This window comes from Balaenoptera ricei, chromosome 5, assembly GCF_028023285.1.
Source record: "Balaenoptera ricei isolate mBalRic1 chromosome 5, mBalRic1.hap2, whole genome shotgun sequence".
NCBI classification, from domain to species: domain Eukaryota; kingdom Metazoa; phylum Chordata; class Mammalia; order Artiodactyla; family Balaenopteridae; genus Balaenoptera; species Balaenoptera ricei.
This window is the reverse complement of record NC_082643.1, coordinates 13750202-13769191: the sequence shown is the minus strand read 5'-3', so window position 1 is coordinate 13769191 and position 18990 is coordinate 13750202. Positions and strand designations below refer to the sequence as shown.

Sequence of the window (18990 nt, the reverse complement as noted above, 5' to 3'; positions counted from 1 at the left end):
ATAGGGAATTTGGCAAGCAAATTATATATATGTACACCCACTTATAACACGGATTCTTATATAGACTTATAAAGACTTATATAGTAAATAATGCTGCAGAAGAATGCCTAAATGACTAAATAGATGTTCAGGATGTACTGTTAAGTTAATTATGAACACATTATATACAGTAGGAAACCATTGTTATATATTAATATATTTTCTGTATACTAACACCCACTCAGGTGCTAAGTCCTACCGTGTACACTTCCAATCACTCTCTCTTTTCCATTTTTACTTCCATTTTTGCTGTTGTAGTGGTTAATGTTTTTCAGGCCTGCACTACTTCAGCTGGTCTACTTCAACAGTCTCATAATCTCAAAGCCACCCTTCATACTGTCTCTAAATAGCACAGATCACTTAGCTATTTGGATGAGAAGTTATTGTTGCTTTAAATAAAGAACCTATATATTCAGTAGTGTTTCATACTTTTATATTTATAAGCATAAATTCTAATCTAACACAACACTTTCTTTTTTTTTTTAATTAATTAATTAATTTATTTATTTTTATTTTTGGCTGTGTTGGGTCTTCGTTTCTGTGCGAGGGCTTTCTCTTAAATAAAGAACCTATATATTCAGTAGTGTTTCATACTTTTATATTTATAAGCATAAATTCTAATCTAACACAACACTTTCATTGTGATTAACAGTTACATTCTGCCAGATCATTTGCTGATAAAACTCTAACTTTCATCAGCGTGAATAAAGTATTTAATTTAGGAGAAGAAATGACAATGCTTAAACTGATGAATAAGAAGTACTTCTTAAACTTGAAAAAAAAAATAAACCTAAAAATTGTTGTAAGCTTAAACTTCCACATTTTCTGTGTTAAAGGGAGGTTTTCCAGCGAAAGCATCTTGACAAGAAATAACATGTCAAATTGAAGATCGAAAGTACTAGATCAAAACACTTAAAGATCAGCCTGGGAGGATCCCTGTAAGCTTTATCTGAGTCTTCAAACCTCTCAGATTTGCTGTAGGATTCCTACCAGCACTGTGGTTTTTTTGTAACTTAATCAACAGTGAATTAAAAATGGGAAACACAAACTAGAGAATTATAGAATACAACACTTTGGAAATGCTTAACTTATGAAGAGACAGTTTAAAAATCAGAGCTAGTGGCATTTTTTTTTCTCATAACCTATCTGTAAGAAGCAGCACAGCCTCTGTGCCCTTCAGAGAAATTATCAAAAAAATCATCTGCACAGAAGCAAAAGAAAGGGGGAAAAGAGTTTTAATAATATTCAATGTTTTTTTCCTATAAAGTTTGTTTCATTTTTATTTCAATGACAGACGTTGCAATTCAAAAATTAAATCTATATTTTAAAAAAGGGGTATAATATCTTTATTCCACTTTGCTTTTCTCATTCTTCACTTCTTTTGAGTTCTCTGATTTCAAATATTTTAAATTATAGCATTGCTAAAAGCCTTGTAAAATAGATTAGACACAGAAAATGCACATCTAATAATCATTGTGTTTGCTGGCTTGTTTTTATATCATTTAAAAATTGAGCTGCATTTTATAAATTGAGCTGCATGTTGTCATAAGGGAAACGAAAATATAAAAATCTGCAATTTAAAATTAAAATGTCTCATATTTTGTAGGAATATTCAGCTACTACTTAAAAGCAAAGAAAAAAATAATTAAACAGTAACACTTGTAGATTATTGCTTTGGAAAATCATATACTTTTGGTTATTTTCTGCCACCTATGCATTATACACTATTTGTTTTCAACTTTATCCATTATTGCTATGAAGTTTACTAAACTATAATGACATACCAGGAGGAGGTATTCTCCTAAAGGAGAATATGTATATACTTAACATGTATGTAATATGTTAGTTTATAAACTTATAATACTTCATGATGTTATTTGTTTGATATATGAAGTTATTTACACTTTGGATATGTGCTTATGTCATTACACTTTCCTCAGCTGATAAGCTACCTAAATTCAATGAGAGTCTCAGTCACAGATTTGAGGTTTAAACTGCATTGCAGTCAAGTCTTGGAGTGAAACAAGTATAGCCAGCTTACAAGTTTGACCTCTGCAATTACTGTTCATTTTCTAAGCTTTCCTGGGTATAAAGGCATGTTAAATTGCCTTTTAGTGCCAGGAATGACTTCTTCTCGGCCAGATTACTCTCTTTTGGTTCATCAGTTAGATATGTATTCTATTTAATTTAGTAGCACAAAAGTTACTCATTCCAACTTGAAAGTGTCCATCCTGGACATTGTATGTGGTCAGCTTCATTATCTGACATTATTATTAAAAATGTGTTTGTGCTACTAAAGCAAGCTTTAATGCTTATCTTTTTTAATGAATTATTCAGGTCATCAGATATAATTTCTAACTTGCTTAACCTAATTCAAGTCAGCATTTGTAGAATGTCAACTGGGACAATATTAGCTCAGAAGAAAAAATTAAAAATCAATGAACATCAGGGTGAACATTTTAATTTTTACTCTTTAACCTAAACCATTTCCTATATTTTGAGGATTTAATATTAAAGAAGCACTTTAAAATATTTAGTTTTTCAGAATTGTCACTAATCTATACAACGATTTACAACAACGATAAAAGGACCAGTTGCACTATTTCTTGGTGTCAACAGAAGATTTGACCTTGTTTTTCCTATAGCTTAAGGATTAAGTATAGCCCCACTGGATGAACTGCACATCATTTTCAAAAGAAGGTTTTCTGGAGGATAATGCTGAGTGTACAGATTCCTACTGTGACTGAGACTAGTGTCTATTTAATCTTATACTCCAGATGGCCTTTTGTGACCAAATCGCTGTGGATTTAACAATCAAGAAATCTTTAAATCAAAGAACTGGCCTTGACAAGGAAAACTGGGAGTAGAATGTTACTGATTTTTTTTTTTTTTCTGTGAGAATAGCCAAAGAATCTGGTGCTATTATGAATGTTAGTAGATTTCAACATCGTTTTGGATAAAGGGAAGTATATATAAATTTCAAATGAAGAAAAGTAATAAGAAAGATCTTCAATTCCTTTACACGAAGCATATTCTATAGAGAACCTTATTTCTGGTGATTTAGGAACAGAGGACTTATTTAATCCTACTCTGAAAGAAAGACATTATATTATTAGTAGTTTGGTTTGTTATAGGCAAGAATTGCACTGGGGAAGATTACTTAGAAGAACATGGTCTTCTTTAGGAGTTATCACCACAAATAAAGCTGGAAATGTACCTCTTGTACTTTTTGATTAACTGTTAATATGTTGTCTGAAATGAATAACCATACTTGCTTGATTTGCAGAGTAGAAAACAGTGTGGCTAGGTCTTGGAGTTAATGCTTTTTAAAGGTACAATGGATTGGATATATTTTGTAACAAACATATATCTACCTAAATAGATATACATCTTACACCTACAAAATATAATCATGAGCTGATTTAGGTACAAATCTACAATTTTTTTGAAACAATGACTAGATCCCCAAATATGGATTTGAACACAGAACAGATACAGAATAGTTTTCCAATTAACGCCCTCTAAAACATCCACTCCCGTGCTCCAGTGACTCTCCAATACTCTCAAAGTAGAAACCCAAGTACACAAAGCCGGATGTCATCTGAATCAATGGCCCTCTCTGACCTCGCCTCCTCCTAAGCTATTCTTCCGGCCCCTTGGAGCAGGCCCTTTGCATTTGTGGTTCCCTATACCTGACCACCCTTCCCCCAGATACTGAGGTAGCATAATCCTTCTCATCCTCCTCTCATCCTCTTTGCTTCAATATCAAATTCACAAAGAGGCTCACTTCAACGAGCCCACTGAAAATTGCAGCCCTTCCATATATACTTCAATTTCCTCTCACTCTAAGTTACTTTTCCTATAGTTTTTGAGTTCTGATATACTACATAATTTATTTATTTATTTATCACACCTATTGTTTGTTACCTGGCTCCCTTCACTAGAATATAAGTTCCACGAAGGCTTGAATCTTTTTATCAGAAGGTAGTCCTAGGAGTTTGAACGGTGCCTGTCACGTTGTAGACATTCAATAAATGTTGAATAAACGAATGATCTCAAATTTGGATCACAAATACTTAGTTTTAGGATACATAAAACATGTTTAATCTGAAAGGTAATGTTTCTCTCAATTTATAAAAGTGTTTGTAAAAGTTACTCGGTTGACTGAACAGGTGTACATCACAGAGGAATTCAGACATATGTAATCTAGCTCTCATATATTTAATAAGATGTCTAATGAAAAAATGCATTTTCTAATAAAAATGATGTAATATGATTCTAAATAAAACTTCTGTTTGTTTTCTCAGCAGAGTAAACTGATCTTCTGGAAAAGTAACAAAGATGTTTCACTTATTGCAATATTTGTTATGACAATGAATGTACGACAAACTTAACACTTCCTTTGTTCAAGACAGCATTGAATAAAGGAAGTTTATTCCCAATGTAAAAGTTGTAGCCAGTAGTGCAGTTAATTAAGAGAAAATGTCAATAGAACTTAACATTGTCACAGGATAATGGTTCCTGCTGCTAGATATATGTCAAGAGACAGATAAATAAGATGGAGTGATTTATTAAGCAGTGCCACACTCCAGGCAATGCATTTCTAGAAGATTATAGCACTCCTTGGGTGGTGATGTAAGGCAGAGGACTGAAAACTAAGTGGCTTTAACTCTTTGGATAGTACAACAATAGTACAGAAATGTGGTGATTACAGACAGTCCCTGCTGATACAGCAAAATTACTTTTATATTTAGAAAAAAAGAAGAGACTATCATGATATTATAGAGGATCTAAGTTAAAACAGAATCCCATCAACAATCTTTCATGAATTTGCAGATAACTTAATTATGTGGAAAAGTCATACTATTCCGAAATTTTAAAGGCTGAAAAAATTAAGATCACATCTATTTAAACTACAGACTTCTTAAAAATTCTATTTCAGGCAATAAATTATTACTGATTCAGGAACTTGGTTATTTTTCTAACCAAAAACTGTATTATAAAACAGTTTTTGGAAAAACATCCAAAGGTCTTTTATTCCTTTTCAATAATTTTAATAATATAATCCAATTTATTTTTAGATTGTTAATATTGATTAAATAATATCACAGAAGGTTTTAATTTAGAATCAACCTTTTGAATACTGGTATGGCATATTCTTTGCTTCAAATGTAACTCAGAATACTATCACGTGCTTTGATTTTTTCAGATCAAAGTCACAAGTTTCACTGGTTACTGGGAAATTGTTTTCATCTTAAAATTAACCTTATATCTGGTATTATATATTGCAATGCTGCAATAATAGAAAATAATAAGAAAATACAGTTAACTATATTATTTATGACTTTCCCATGCATTATATTGCATTTCAAAAGTATTTACAATATAAGTATTACATGTATGTTAACAATAGAAACCATTGTTCAGTGATGTTCTTAAGTTTAAAAGCATTCTATCAGGGAAATAAAAATTTTGGCATAGTATTTAACATAGATTATATCTATATAATAGAAAAGATTGCTTTTAGTTTTATTAATGTATTGAACAGTCAAGTCGTTACTGGCATTTTAAACTCATAAAATATTCTAGTTTTTAATAGTGGCATTGTGAGTGTACTAAAATAAAAACTGAAATATAATCCTCATCACCATAATCATTTTTATCTGGAAAGGGTCCATATGGTTCTAGACTGCCACCAATGGCAGTTTTTGAAGATTGCTTAGTTTAGGAAAATTAGCCTTCTGTATGATGTTTATGATTAATTATGTGCTATTTTAGCCACAGACCTCAATATGTATTCCAAAAACAAAACACATATATTCACAGGTTTTATAAATTAGTCCCCAAAAGATTATTTAGTCTTTTCGAGCCCCAAAGAGCTGCATATATAAATTGGAAGCATACTGAATCAAAACTTATACTTCCACTCAATTTGGTTCATTACTTTGTTGCATCTTTGGCCATATTATGCTATAGTTTATTGCAAGTACATGCAGTAATGATGTGCTTACATAGGGAAAAATGTTCTTGTAGTTTTTCATGCCTAGTTGAATGACATAAGGTTATTATGAATTTGTTAGTGTATGGTTTTTATTATAAGCATTTTCATTAGCTGGACTGGCTTTCCTAATACACTTCCTTATGCCTAATTACAATATGCTTCTTTGAAATACTGCTTATTTTCTGTGAGGTAATAATGAGTATATAAAGCATTAAACAATGTGGCTGACTTCATCTCTTGCTATGAATGGTAAAAATAGTGAGAAAATAATAATTACAATGTTGAGTGCCTTTTTAATATCTTGCACACAGTTTTAAGTGTTATATATCCATGAACTCTTAACTTTTCAAACACCTGATATAGTAGGTAATTATTATTTGGGGAACTAGGGCACCTAGAGACTAAGAAACTTGTCCGGCATCACATAGCTAGTAAATGTATAGATAGTTCAGTTTAAAACTGAACTGCCTCTTAATCAAACACAAAGATATGAAAAGAGTTGCTTAATTAGATATTTGTATTATATAATTGTATAATCTTATAACTGAAAGAAAACATTTAAATAATCTGACTCTTTTATAGATCAGGAAACAAAGATCAAGTGAATTAATGGGCCACTTCATTTCTTCCATTGTCACCAGGCAAAGAAAAATTGGTTCCCAGTCTGTGTCCCTCTCTTTAATAGGTCATGACTCGGTATGAATTTGACCTAATTGTAATGCACAAGATAGTGGCCGATTTGTTAATTCTGCATCCGTTGTGACTTGGGCTTTCCTCAGTGTGATTATTATGATCTTATGACGGAGCTGTGTGTTTACTAGTTTGTTTCCCTCATACATTGAAAGCTCCATGAAGACAGATACCACGCTGTCCTATTCACTCTTGTGACTAGATAAATAATTCTTATTTAATATCCAAGGAGATGCTTTCTAGATAATGAAGAATTTTAAATGGTAAAGGCAGAGGAAATACTTTTAGGAAATGTTAAAGCAGAGTTTAAACAATGTATATTATTAACTGCTAGAAAACAACTGAAGCAGACAAACTGTGCATCTGTCCCAAATGGAATGTTAATTTAGAGTCTGAGAGACAGAGCTGTAAATATAAAGAGACTCTATAAAGTTTGGTCACCCACAAATCAGAGAGCAATTTTACATGTCCACAGTGTGGAAGTATGGATTATGCGTTGGTCTTTTGTTACATCTTGATGCCAAAAAAGAACAACTGCCATCAAGAAACTAGTTTACAAATAAGAAACACTGATATACATGATGAAATATATGATGCTAATTTTTACTTTATGTTATGCGTTGGAATTTCTCTGCCTTACAATTGTGAAAAGTTCAAGTTAAGGCCATGCCACATTTAAGGGTATTTAACAAAAGTATCACAGGACCTTATTGCCCTCTTTTGTAGACTGAAACAGGAATCCTAAATTTAGCATTATGTGTGTTACAGTTAGCTTATAAGTATGCATCTTAGAGATAGGTTAAGTGGTAAAAGTCTTATTTTTCAAAACATAATTTTGTTTTTAAGAGCTTTGGTAAGTTTTCCGTATTTTTAGAAATATGACCATCATTATTAAAGTTCTAACTACATATTCTAACTACAGGTGAAGGGGAAAACGGAATCAGGTCAAACAAAAATTGAATTTCCAAATTTACATTCTAAACTGATTGTCCCTACTATCACATGTAGTCCTTTGATCCCAATACTTTAACTTTGATCAATCCTAAATCACCTTTAGAATAAATTCATCTTTGGAAATGTCTGGCCCTATTCTTTTATTTTTCCCTAGTTCACCTGTGTTTGTTTATTTCCTTTTCAGTTTTACTGAGATATAATTGACATTCAGCACTGTGTAAGTTTAAGTTGTAGAGCGTAATGGTTCAACTTATATACATCACGACAAGACTGCCACAATAAGTTTAGGGATTATCTATCATTTTGTATAGATACAAATTTTTAAAAAATTGTCCTTGTGATGAGAACTCTTAGAATTTACTCTCTTAACTTTCACATACAACATTCAGCAGTGTTAATCATATTTATCATGTTGTACATAACAACCTTAGTACTTATTTATACTATAACTAGAAGCTTGTACTTCATCCAATTCCTCCTCCCTTCACCCACTGCCCCATCTCTGGTAACCACAGTCTGATCTCTTTTTCTATGAGTTTGCTTGTTTGGTTTTGAACTATAATTGACCTATAACACTATGTTAGTTGCTGGTACACAGTGATATTTGATATTTCTATACATTTCAAAATGATCACCATGATAAGTCTAGTTACCATCTATCACCATACAAAACTATTACATTATTAGTGACTACATTCCCCACACTGTACATTTCTGTCCCTAACCTTGTTACTTAAGCTGAGGGGTAGTGTAATTCGGTACTGTAAAAACACCAAGTACTATGAAGATGTCAATGCTATTTTAAAGGATTTATGACACCTGCTTTTTTATCATTTAAATTTAGATTTTAAAAATGTATTTTGGGCTTCCCTGGTGGCGCAGTGGTTGAGAATCTGCCTGCCAATGCAGGGGACACGGGTTCGAGCCCTGGTCTGGGAAGATCCCACATGCCGTGAGCAACTAGGCCCATGAGCCACAATTACTGAGCCTGCGCGCCTGGAGCCTGTGCTCCGCAACAAGAGAGGCCACGATAGTGAGAGGCCAGCGCACCGCGATGAAGAGTGGCCCCCGCTTGCCGCAACTGGAGAAAGCCCTCGCACAGAAACGAAGACCCAACACAGCCATAAATAAATACATAAAAAAAAAAAAAAAAAAGTACTGATGCCTAAGTCCAAACCCAGATTCTGATGTAGCTGGTCTACAACATGGCCTGGGAAATGGGCTTTAAAAAAAAAAAAAAAAATGCATTTTCTTATAGCATTTTGGGAAAGAAGAGAAACCAACTCAGAAAATCTTAAGATCACCCTTCAATTTTTTAAAATGTTTCTTGAAAGCAACTCTTCTGTTTTATTAAATACTAAAATAATGCTTTTAATTATGGTATGTACTCATAAGTAGTTCAGAAGAGTCAAGAACATGTTGTTCACACCAGTTCTTGTTTTATAAGCTTTTTATGAGCAGAAATCTGATTTGTGTCTCATGTTCCTTAATTACTTTACCTCTTCGAAAACCTAGTTTAGCATGGAAAGGATTTTCTGGCTCAAATCATAAAGAGTTGGTATTAAAATAAGTGAAACCCAGGGGCTATCTCATGTATATAGTTCATGGAATAATCGCTTAGGAGCTCATTACAGTTCACTGGGAAAAACTAGTGGATTCACATCTTAGCATCATGGCATTGTTTTCTGGTCACACAGATTACTCACACCCCACACCTATAATCATGGAGTTTAAACAGTCTTTGAAAGTATGAGAGTTCACCTTTTTCTTTGGTGTTGAAGAATTCTGGTGAGAAAAGGAAAGAAAATGAGCAGCTTGTTATGTTTTAAATCAGCATGAGGAAATTCTCACGTAGATGTGACAGCATTCAGAGTACTTGGTTCTCCCTTCGTTAAGGACTGCCTATAATAATTAGCAACAACAGAGATGTTGTTCTGACCTAAATAAAAATTACAGAGAGCCTTTCTGAGTTAATATCTGTAAGAACAGAATATAGAAAAAAACTTGTCTCTATAGTCCAGTTAACCTGTCACTGGGAATTACTCTCATTTTCTCTGTGTTCATTAGGGTCAGTAAACAGCAAAGCTAGCCAATATAATTTTTGTTATATTCAAATTGAATGTGAAATATCAGATAACATTACAAAGGAACGGCTTTAGCTACTGCATTTCAAGGCTTGACTCCTTTGGGGTTTTGTGACTAGGACATTGGCAAATTTCATATATTTGATATCTACACTATTAAAATGGATGTCTTTTTGAGTTATTCTCCTACTCAAAGTTTTAAACAGATGCTTTCTCATCAACAATCTTTTCTGTTGCCTAATTTGATAGAGAAGAATGTCTGACTCTTCTTTTTGTGGAAATGAGAAAGTTGTGATTCTCTATAACACTGCAATCCATCTGGCAGTGGGAAGAACTCTTTATTTTCTTCCAAAAATTGTCCTGGGATCTCAAAGCCAGTGGGTTGCCTTTGATGTAAACTCTTGGGCAGCAGACACCAAGTTATCTTCTATCATTCCTAAAGATCCTCTTTATTCATCACTAGCAACTGTAGAACTATTTGATCCTTAAGAAAATTACCAAAGGAATTTTCCCTCTTTACTCCTTTCAAAAATTCTATCTGCTCCCCTCATCAAAAGTGGTTTATTTGGTCCCAGTTTGGCTATGGCCCACTTACATGATGTTGAACATTCCTGCAAGGACTGTGTCTTTCTTATGATCATATTCAAAATATCTAGGTTGGGTATGGCATATAGTACATCCAAGGAATATTTATTAAGTCAGTTAATACAGTTATTCCTTGTTTTTCTTTTGTTCTTTGTGTTCCTGGCGCATAGCTGGTATATAGTAAATGTTTGCTGGTAAATAAACATATGTGATAGCCTGAAACGTTTTACATGACTATAAATATTTATACTTCATAGAACCAAACCATCTGAGGTAAACTCTGAAATTTCCCTTTGCAAGTAAACAATAAACGAATTACATACAACCACATGTGTGAACAAGTCACAGAGGCCCTTCATGGCCCAGATGATATTAAGAGTCACTGACTATAAACTAAATATCAGAGATCTTCAAAAATCAAGCCCCAGTTTTTTTTTTTTAAGTATGCTGATTGCAGAGAGATGTACATAGGCCTGGAGATAAGGGAGGATATGAAATGGCAACAAAACTTGCATAAAATTGGTGTCTCATTCATGCATTAAACTGCCTAATTCACAAGCTCTAATGTTCTAGCCAAACAGATGTACTAAGTTTATCTCTATAATGGACCATACTGATTTTGCACAGTTGGATTCCCTAAGCTGTTTTTCTGGAATGCTCTGAAGTTACAGATTTTTTTAAAAAATCAGGATTAGTAAACAGCTTACATATATTTAACATTTTCCTGCTTTTAGCTGTCCCTGAACTCTTTTTTCAAACATCTATCTGATAATACATGAAATGCCTTTTTATTCCTACTCAATCTAGTCTAGTGGCTCAATAAAGACCGTAATTCTGAAATAATTCAGAATTATTACTGTACTTCTCCTTAAAAGACTATATTTTTATTGGAAATTATCACTAATTCCAAACTTCATTGCCTGTGCATGGACACTGTCATTGACTGATTCTTTTTTTCATGGGGTTTTTGAGTCTTTTCTTAATTTATTTTTAATCAAAGTGTAAAGATACTCTCGGTACCTTTTAATGAATTCACCTTTTTTCATTGTTAGCAGGTGGAAGAATAGCAACATTTCAGAGATGAAGTAGTTAATCATATGCAATTCAGCATAATGCATCATTATGAATTCGTATAAACGTATAATCAACCTACAGGCTGTACAACTTATTTAAGGGAGCAGTTGAGACAGAAAAGTGCTTAACATATTTATAACTTTTAATATCTGAAGCTTGTTTACAGACTAGAAAAGCATGTAACCATATGGATAATTTTATTTATCTTTTTCTTTTGGGTGTTCTCCAAAACTTGCTGAAACTGGGCCACCTGGAGACAGAATTCAGAAAGCCAATCCATAAGCTTGTCAACATTCTCAAAAATAAGCCTTCAACCAATGGGAAACCTTATTTATAAGTTTCTCATCTTAGCTACTTAAGAAAATACACCAGTGGAGGCATTCTGGATAACATCCTGTTTGGTTGAAGTGAGTTTAAGGTCATTGGGCAATAGACTGTAATCTAATAAACACAATATTGCAGTTAATTCCGTGCTTGATTTAGTTAAGTATTTAACATTTATTCACTTATTTAGTTGATCAGTATGCACTTATTAAACATCTAATATGTACAAGACACTGAATTAGGCAAAGAGACTATAAAGATAAATAGGACACTATCTTGTGTTCAAAGGACTCAGGTGGAGACAAAAAAAAAGCAATTACACTATAGTTGATAAGTACTATGATAAATATATCTTACAGAGCGTAGAAGATGGTCTCTAATCCCAGCAAAGACTTCCTGAAGGAAGTGAGACCAGAATAAGAACTAGAGGACCCACAGGAATTTGCCATATGAAAGCAGAGAGTGGGCGTAGAGATTACACAATTGGTAATAAAGGCATTTCACGAACTGAAAAGAGTAGAAGCAAAGGCAGAGAGGCAAGACACAGTTTTGTCTTCTGTTCAAGGGACAAAAGCAGTTTGGAATAACTGGACAATTAAATGTGAGCCATGAGTGGTAGGAGATGAGAATCAAGACTGGTCAAGAGCCAAACGATGGAATATTGTTCGTGCTCTAAATAACTTTAAACTGTGGGCACTGGGGAGCCAAGGAAATATTTGAAAAATGGGAATTATGTGGTTAGCTCTCCATGACAGTGATAATTTGGGTATATGTGTAAGTATGTGGAGCATATATTTACAGGAAACAAAATTGAAAAAGAAAGACCTATTATGAGATTCCTGTAGCTCAGATGAGAAATGAGATAGGCCTAATCTAGGTAACAAACGAGGTCTTATCTCTCTAGGTGAGAAGAGATTCCCACTCCTAGAAATAATTATGAAGTAAAATTTGCATGACTTATGGTTGGATATAAGGGATAGAAGGAAGAAAAAATCAAAACTGTTTTCAAAGTTCCTAACCTGTAAGTCTGAGTGGTTGCTAATGCATCAGCTAGAATAGAGAACATGAGAGGCTATAAAGGTTTAAAGTGCAAAAAAATTCAATTATTAGCATGTTGGAATTTGTGTTATCTCTGATATATCCAGAGAGTCTAGTGAGAGTATATAAAACTAAAATTCAAGGATGATATAGATTTGGGAGTCATCTGCATTTTGGTAGTTATTGAAACCATGCACAGAAAAACTAGATGGAATGGGAAGAAGTGAGATAAACATAGAGGTTAGTTACATGTAGCTTTACCACCTTCTATTTCTAGTCAATACTCATATTTATCAACATCCTAGTTATCTATCCTCATTTATTGACAATTTTGGCACACGGCTTATTTTCTTTCTCTCCAATCCAAGCCAAACATCATTACAGATGGTTCATCTAATCCTCAGGATTCTCAGTTGATCAGCTTTGAAGTTCTTCACCAACTCTTCAGGAATCCACATCTACACACCTGTAACTTGTCCTCTACTGTTTCATCTCAAAAATGTTAGGCTCAGGTGTCCCATTTTGTCAATACAAACTTTGAACTATCTCACACTGATATTTCTACAGTTGTTCTTTGGCCTCATCAAGAACTCTACTCTCTCCCACTACTACTATATTACTTTCCAGTCTTACTCTCTATTACACTCTGATTATTGGTCTTTCTATTTTTTATTGCTTCATGTACCCTAGAATCTACTATTTCAACCACCATCTTGCTAATAATCTAAAATAATCTGCCTTGTTATCCTTTTCTCGTGTGCCTAACTATCCACAGCTGAGACTAATTTGTTTTTTATTTATTGAGTAAACACTTATGTGATACTTATATAAGTTACTGTATCTAAGAACTTCACATTTTAAAACCATTTTAATTCTCATGACAAAGCCATGAAGTGGCACATCCAGAGTGTTTCCTGCAAGAGAAGCTCATACCATCATACAAGTTTGTGATCCCCAACCTGGACTACAAAATTCTTCTGTTTCACTGACTTTTTCCCCTATTTTGGGGACACACTCTATAGAGAAATCAGTCATCATGGTGTGAGAAAGCCGAACTATCCTATGGAGAAAGGCCGTAGAGGAAAACTGAGGTCACCAGCTCTCTGCCAGCATTAACCACCAGACGTGTGAATGAAATGAACAAGCCTTCAGATGAGTTCAGCCTCCAGACTTTGGGCTGTCTAGCTGAGGTCTCAGACATCATTGAGCAGAGACAAGCCATCCACACCATGTCCTGTCTAAACTTGTGACCCATGAAACTGATAGGTTTTAGAGGAATTTATTATGCAGCTCTAGTCACTGGAATACTACCAAGAACAAGGTTATTGCTAAATCCAATGAACATCTTTCAAGTATTAATTTCACTTGATTCTTTGAAATGTTTAACATTGTCAACCAATCTTCCATATTCAAATATTGTCTTTACTTGGTATGTATACCACTAGATGGTACACATGGTACTTGCATCTTTCTTGTCACTCCTTATTAGTTATCACTGAAATCTCCTCTACCCATTCCTTTCCTTAGGGCTCTGTCCTAGGCCCTCTCTGAGTCAGTCGTCCTCAATCAGGAGTATGCAGTTGAGAACAACTACTCTGTACGATCTTTCACTTCCATGGCTTCAATTATCTCCTACATGCCAATATCTCCTCAATGTATATTTAGCCCAGATGTCTCTTCTGTGCTTCTGACAAATATATCAAACCACTAACAAGCATTAGAAATATACCCCTGGATATTTCACAGATACCTCAACTCAAATGTACCAAAATGAATGTATCATCTTCCACATCACACCTGCTCTTCTTGATTTTTTTCCCCAGAAAATGACATCGACAACCAATACACATAATTTCCTAATCCAGAAACCTAGGATAAAATTTCACCTCCTTTTTCTCCTTCAGCACCAATCCCCATACCACTATATAATTTATCAGGTTCTATAGATTCCAATTCATCAGTACCCTTCTCTTGATTCCCAGTGTCATCTTACCTTTGTGCAAGCCACATTAACTCTTTATTTAGTTATTATAATACTCTGATAATTTGTTTCCCTTTCCACATTGCTCTCTTTCAGTTTTCTTCATACTATAATCACAATGTTTCTGATTATAGTAAAAATTTAAACATGCATTTCCTTGTTTAATACCTTTAAATTGCTGATAATTTCCCTGAAGATCAAATTCAAACCCCTGATAATAATAAATATATCTTCAGCCTCATCTTTACCAGCTCCATCCTGCATAGTCTATTCTGATTTCTCTCTCACTTCTTGGTCTTAAATTCTATCCTATCATCTATGTATCCTTTCCCCCATCCCCTTCTTCAATAAGCTCTTTGCATAGTTAATTCTGTCTCTGTTTATACAGTACTAATTCAAAAAGCCTTCTTTGCCACATTAAGATATATTCACCCTCCCCACCACTATGATCTCATAACAGTCTCTATCACACGTGGATTTTACATGTTTGCATCCCACAAGACTTGTAGCTCAATGATGGCAACGACTCTCTTGCTCCCAACTGTATATTCAGTGCCTAGCAAAGTTCTACTTAAATAAGTAGCATGGATTAAATATCTACTAGATTAGTGATTAATGAATGGACCAAAAATATCTGCGATAAAGATACACAGATACAGAAAGGTAGTGGGAAAAAGCATGCTTACAGAGGTTTACGGGATAGACTTTAAGTGAGAAAGTAGAGATGAAAAGTCTAGACAAACCCTATGATTAGTTAAATGAGAATAGAAAGAATGAAATTTAATGGAAGATCCAATAGCAAGTGTATATAAAATGTAAGATGTTATTGAGAGTTGTAAATATTAAGGCAAAAGCATCATGTGTCTCCATTGTGACACCTATGTCTTCTCTTCAGTACATATGACAAGTTTGCAAGAAACTATCAATCCCCTAAGTATTTTATTATTTCATTTTCTAAGATGGCAGTAGTCTCAAATAAGGGGCTCAATAAATATTGTTCTATTCTGAAGCAATAAGAGTCAAGTAATTACCTAGATAAGTTTAAAGAGTAGGCAGATTGAATACTGAATAACACAACAAAGACATTCTTTAGAATATAATGAAATTATAAGTTAATTGGTAAAGATTATATATTAAAGTGAAAGATAAAGCATAAATTTCTTATCAGAATCTTAAAGTCTTTTCACTGCCAATGAATATTTTTAATACATGAAACAATGTCTCTCAACAAACAGCAAGTCTTAACATCTCTTATACACATAAATAATTAAGCAATATCTGCTCTGGTAGTAAGTATTTTCATAAATCTCAGTAAGTATTTATCTGAGAAATAGAAAGGCTATTTCTCAGAATCAGAGCTTGGGAAGGAAAATCTCCTCTTGAGTTTCTTGTGAACCTTACCTCTGACATTCATCTTTGGCTTTGTTGATAAAACTGAACTTACATCAAAAGATACTGTACCATTTTTGGCTGCAAATCTGCTGTTTGAGATCCACTAGGAAAGAGCAGGAAATGTTCTTTTCTTAGCATTGCTGTAAAGACCTTTAGAACACTTATTGATGTCAAGACACAGAACGTTCTTAACTGAATTCATGGCATATGAAACATCACATTCCTTTTTTGTACTGAAATATATATTTTTTCCTTACCTTGCTGCACAAAGGATCCATACACAAACCACATGGAGTTGTAGAGAGTGGTAGAAGTCATTGATCCCATTTGTAATCTTGGGGGATTAAGCCAATTCAAGAGGTAGACCAGTAGACCGACCAGAAGAACTGTGCCAGCAATGCAAGCCCATAGTGAGAGATCAAATGGTGCAAGACAGGCAAACATATCCACTGTCTTTTCAGCCCTTCGAAGTAGGACTCCCACTGAGTAGTCCATGTAACGTGTTGTAAAGTCCACCACATTCTCACGGTCTGGGGTGATAGTCAAAGCAGAAATCCCTATGTCGGCCCTCTGAGAAATTGAAAGAGACAGGAATACATTAACAGTGTGAAAAACAACTTGATTTGTGGCACTTTAGCTTGCCTTGAGGAAAAAAAATAGATGCCTCAGGCAACATCTTAAGCCTTTTTATACAAACTGAAAAACACTGCAGAGACTTCTTAGAGAAGACCTATATGTGAATTTTTCATTTCCTACTGCAAATCTTGGCCCACCAGAGTTAGACAAATTACCTTGTTCATATTACCAGTGCATGTGAAATCAGTGAAGAATATTTCAGACACAGATAATGCCTGAAGGAAATTGTCTTTTTTCCTTGGGTCATTTTATCAAAGCCATCATTAACACAGTAGCAAAGGTAAAACTTATTCTAAAGAATTCTTCCTGAGAAAATGTTCCCAAGATATTCAACATGTTCTTAACATGTAAGTTATTAAGTTATTAAAAAAGAAAACTCAATGTGGCATTTCACCCTTGGTTTAGATTTCTCTGCATCAAAATTTATATTATTGGGCTCTAAATATATTAGAGTTTATTAGAGATTTCATAGCATTAAGTTATAACATCATACCCCAGGGGTTTCTACCATAATTTTATTTTTTAAACCTCAGAAACATTTTAATGAACAATTAAAGATTAAGGAAACAGATAATTCTCCTTGGAGCCATAACCATTGTTCTCAGTATGTGCCTCAGATTCTCAGTGTTAGCACTCAAAACCACACAGAGCACATGCTATTTTACTTATATAAGGCACATGGCAGAATTGCAGTGACAGCACATAAGAAATGACTTCACATTTAAATTCTATGATATGAAAACATATTTAAATATCTAAAAGATGCATCTTATTTGAAATAATTATCTGTGGCTGTGACTAAAGCTGCGGGAAGCTACTTTCAGACAAACACAAACAATAGTAAATTGTTGAACATTTTCATTATTCTTTTTTTTTTTATAGTTTGATGAAAGAATATAGAAACTGGTTTTAATGCCTTTGGAGAAAAAAAAAAAGACATGAAAAGTAACATGCCTAGCGGAATGCTAAACCAATTCCCATACATCTAGTCTCTGAAGTAATAATAGCAGCAAAAATAGTCTAGCTAAAGTTAAGCATTGTGTGTGTGTGTGTGTGTGTGTGTGTGTGTGTGTGTGTGTGTATCAGCCCATCAATACAGTGCTAAGTATTTAAATAACTTTTCTCATTTAATCCTTACAATGAGCTATGAATTACATGTTTTCCTCTCCATTTCATAGATGAAGAAACTGAAACTTCAAGAGTTTAAGTAACTCATTCAGTTCTCACAGTTAATAAGTTTAGAAGCCAGGTATTAAAGCAATGTTTTCCTTATTCCAAAACCAGTGCTCATAATCACTTTCCCATACTGCAAGGAATCATTCATTTTCCAAATGACTCATATTGTAAGCAATTAGCATAACTGGTTTTAGGAGAGTTTTTACCTTAAAAGAGTCTGAAATTTTGCTTTTCTTAATTGTACTATTTACACTGCAACAAGGCTATATTAACATAAGAACTATGAGTTTAGGATTATTATGAGTTTAGGATTATAACTGAGAGGTATTAAACTTAATAACTCTATATGGAAATGAATTTTCAGAGAAATAGTTATTGCTTTCAAGCTCACATATTTATTTAGCATAGCTCAGTTACCAGGAATTGGGTCTTTTCAGAAGGAAAATCTAACCTGGATTCTTAGCTCTCTAGTCCGACCTTTTCTGAGCTTCAGTTTATCTATTTGTGAAATGAATATAACTGTCTTTAGTATGACTATTGTGAGCTGACTCATTTATCTCAATCTTAATGGTGAATAAATAACTCCTCAAGATTCAATTAGGCTCTCAGAAAGTACATTTCTTTTTTCAGGTTATTAAAGTACTGTGGATCAGTAATTTATGAATTGATGCACTAGGGACCCAAAGCATTTTATGACTCAACTAAAGTCAGAAAATTCCACCTAAGGAGAGATTTGCTGACATGTTGATTGAATATTTGTAAATGTTCATAAACATTTTGCTAATAAATAAATGTTTTACATTTAATGATTATGAATTAGAATAGTCACTATACTGATTTTAATAATAGATATTTGTATGTATCACAAAGTGAATTTCTATAATGTAATAAAGAAAAATATCTAGGGAAGATGTGCTGTTGATTGTTATTGTTTTCTTTTGGAAAAGTGAACTGATTATTTTGTATGTGCTAAAATATTTATTAAATATAGTAATTGCTTGTCCTAGTTCTATGGA

The 18990-nt window shown here is 33.6% G+C and overlaps 1 protein-coding gene across 1 annotated transcript in view; it reads right to left on the bottom strand.

Moving 5' to 3' along the window:
• Positions 1-18990, bottom strand: part of GRID2 (glutamate ionotropic receptor delta type subunit 2) — a 1393316-nt gene that overhangs the window by 274942 nt on the left and 1099384 nt on the right. Inside the window, exon 11 of the mRNA XM_059923901.1 lies at positions 16420-16732. Coding sequence (XP_059779884.1) covers positions 16420-16732 — 313 coding nt within the window. The remainder of the gene's footprint in view (positions 1-16419; positions 16733-18990) is intronic.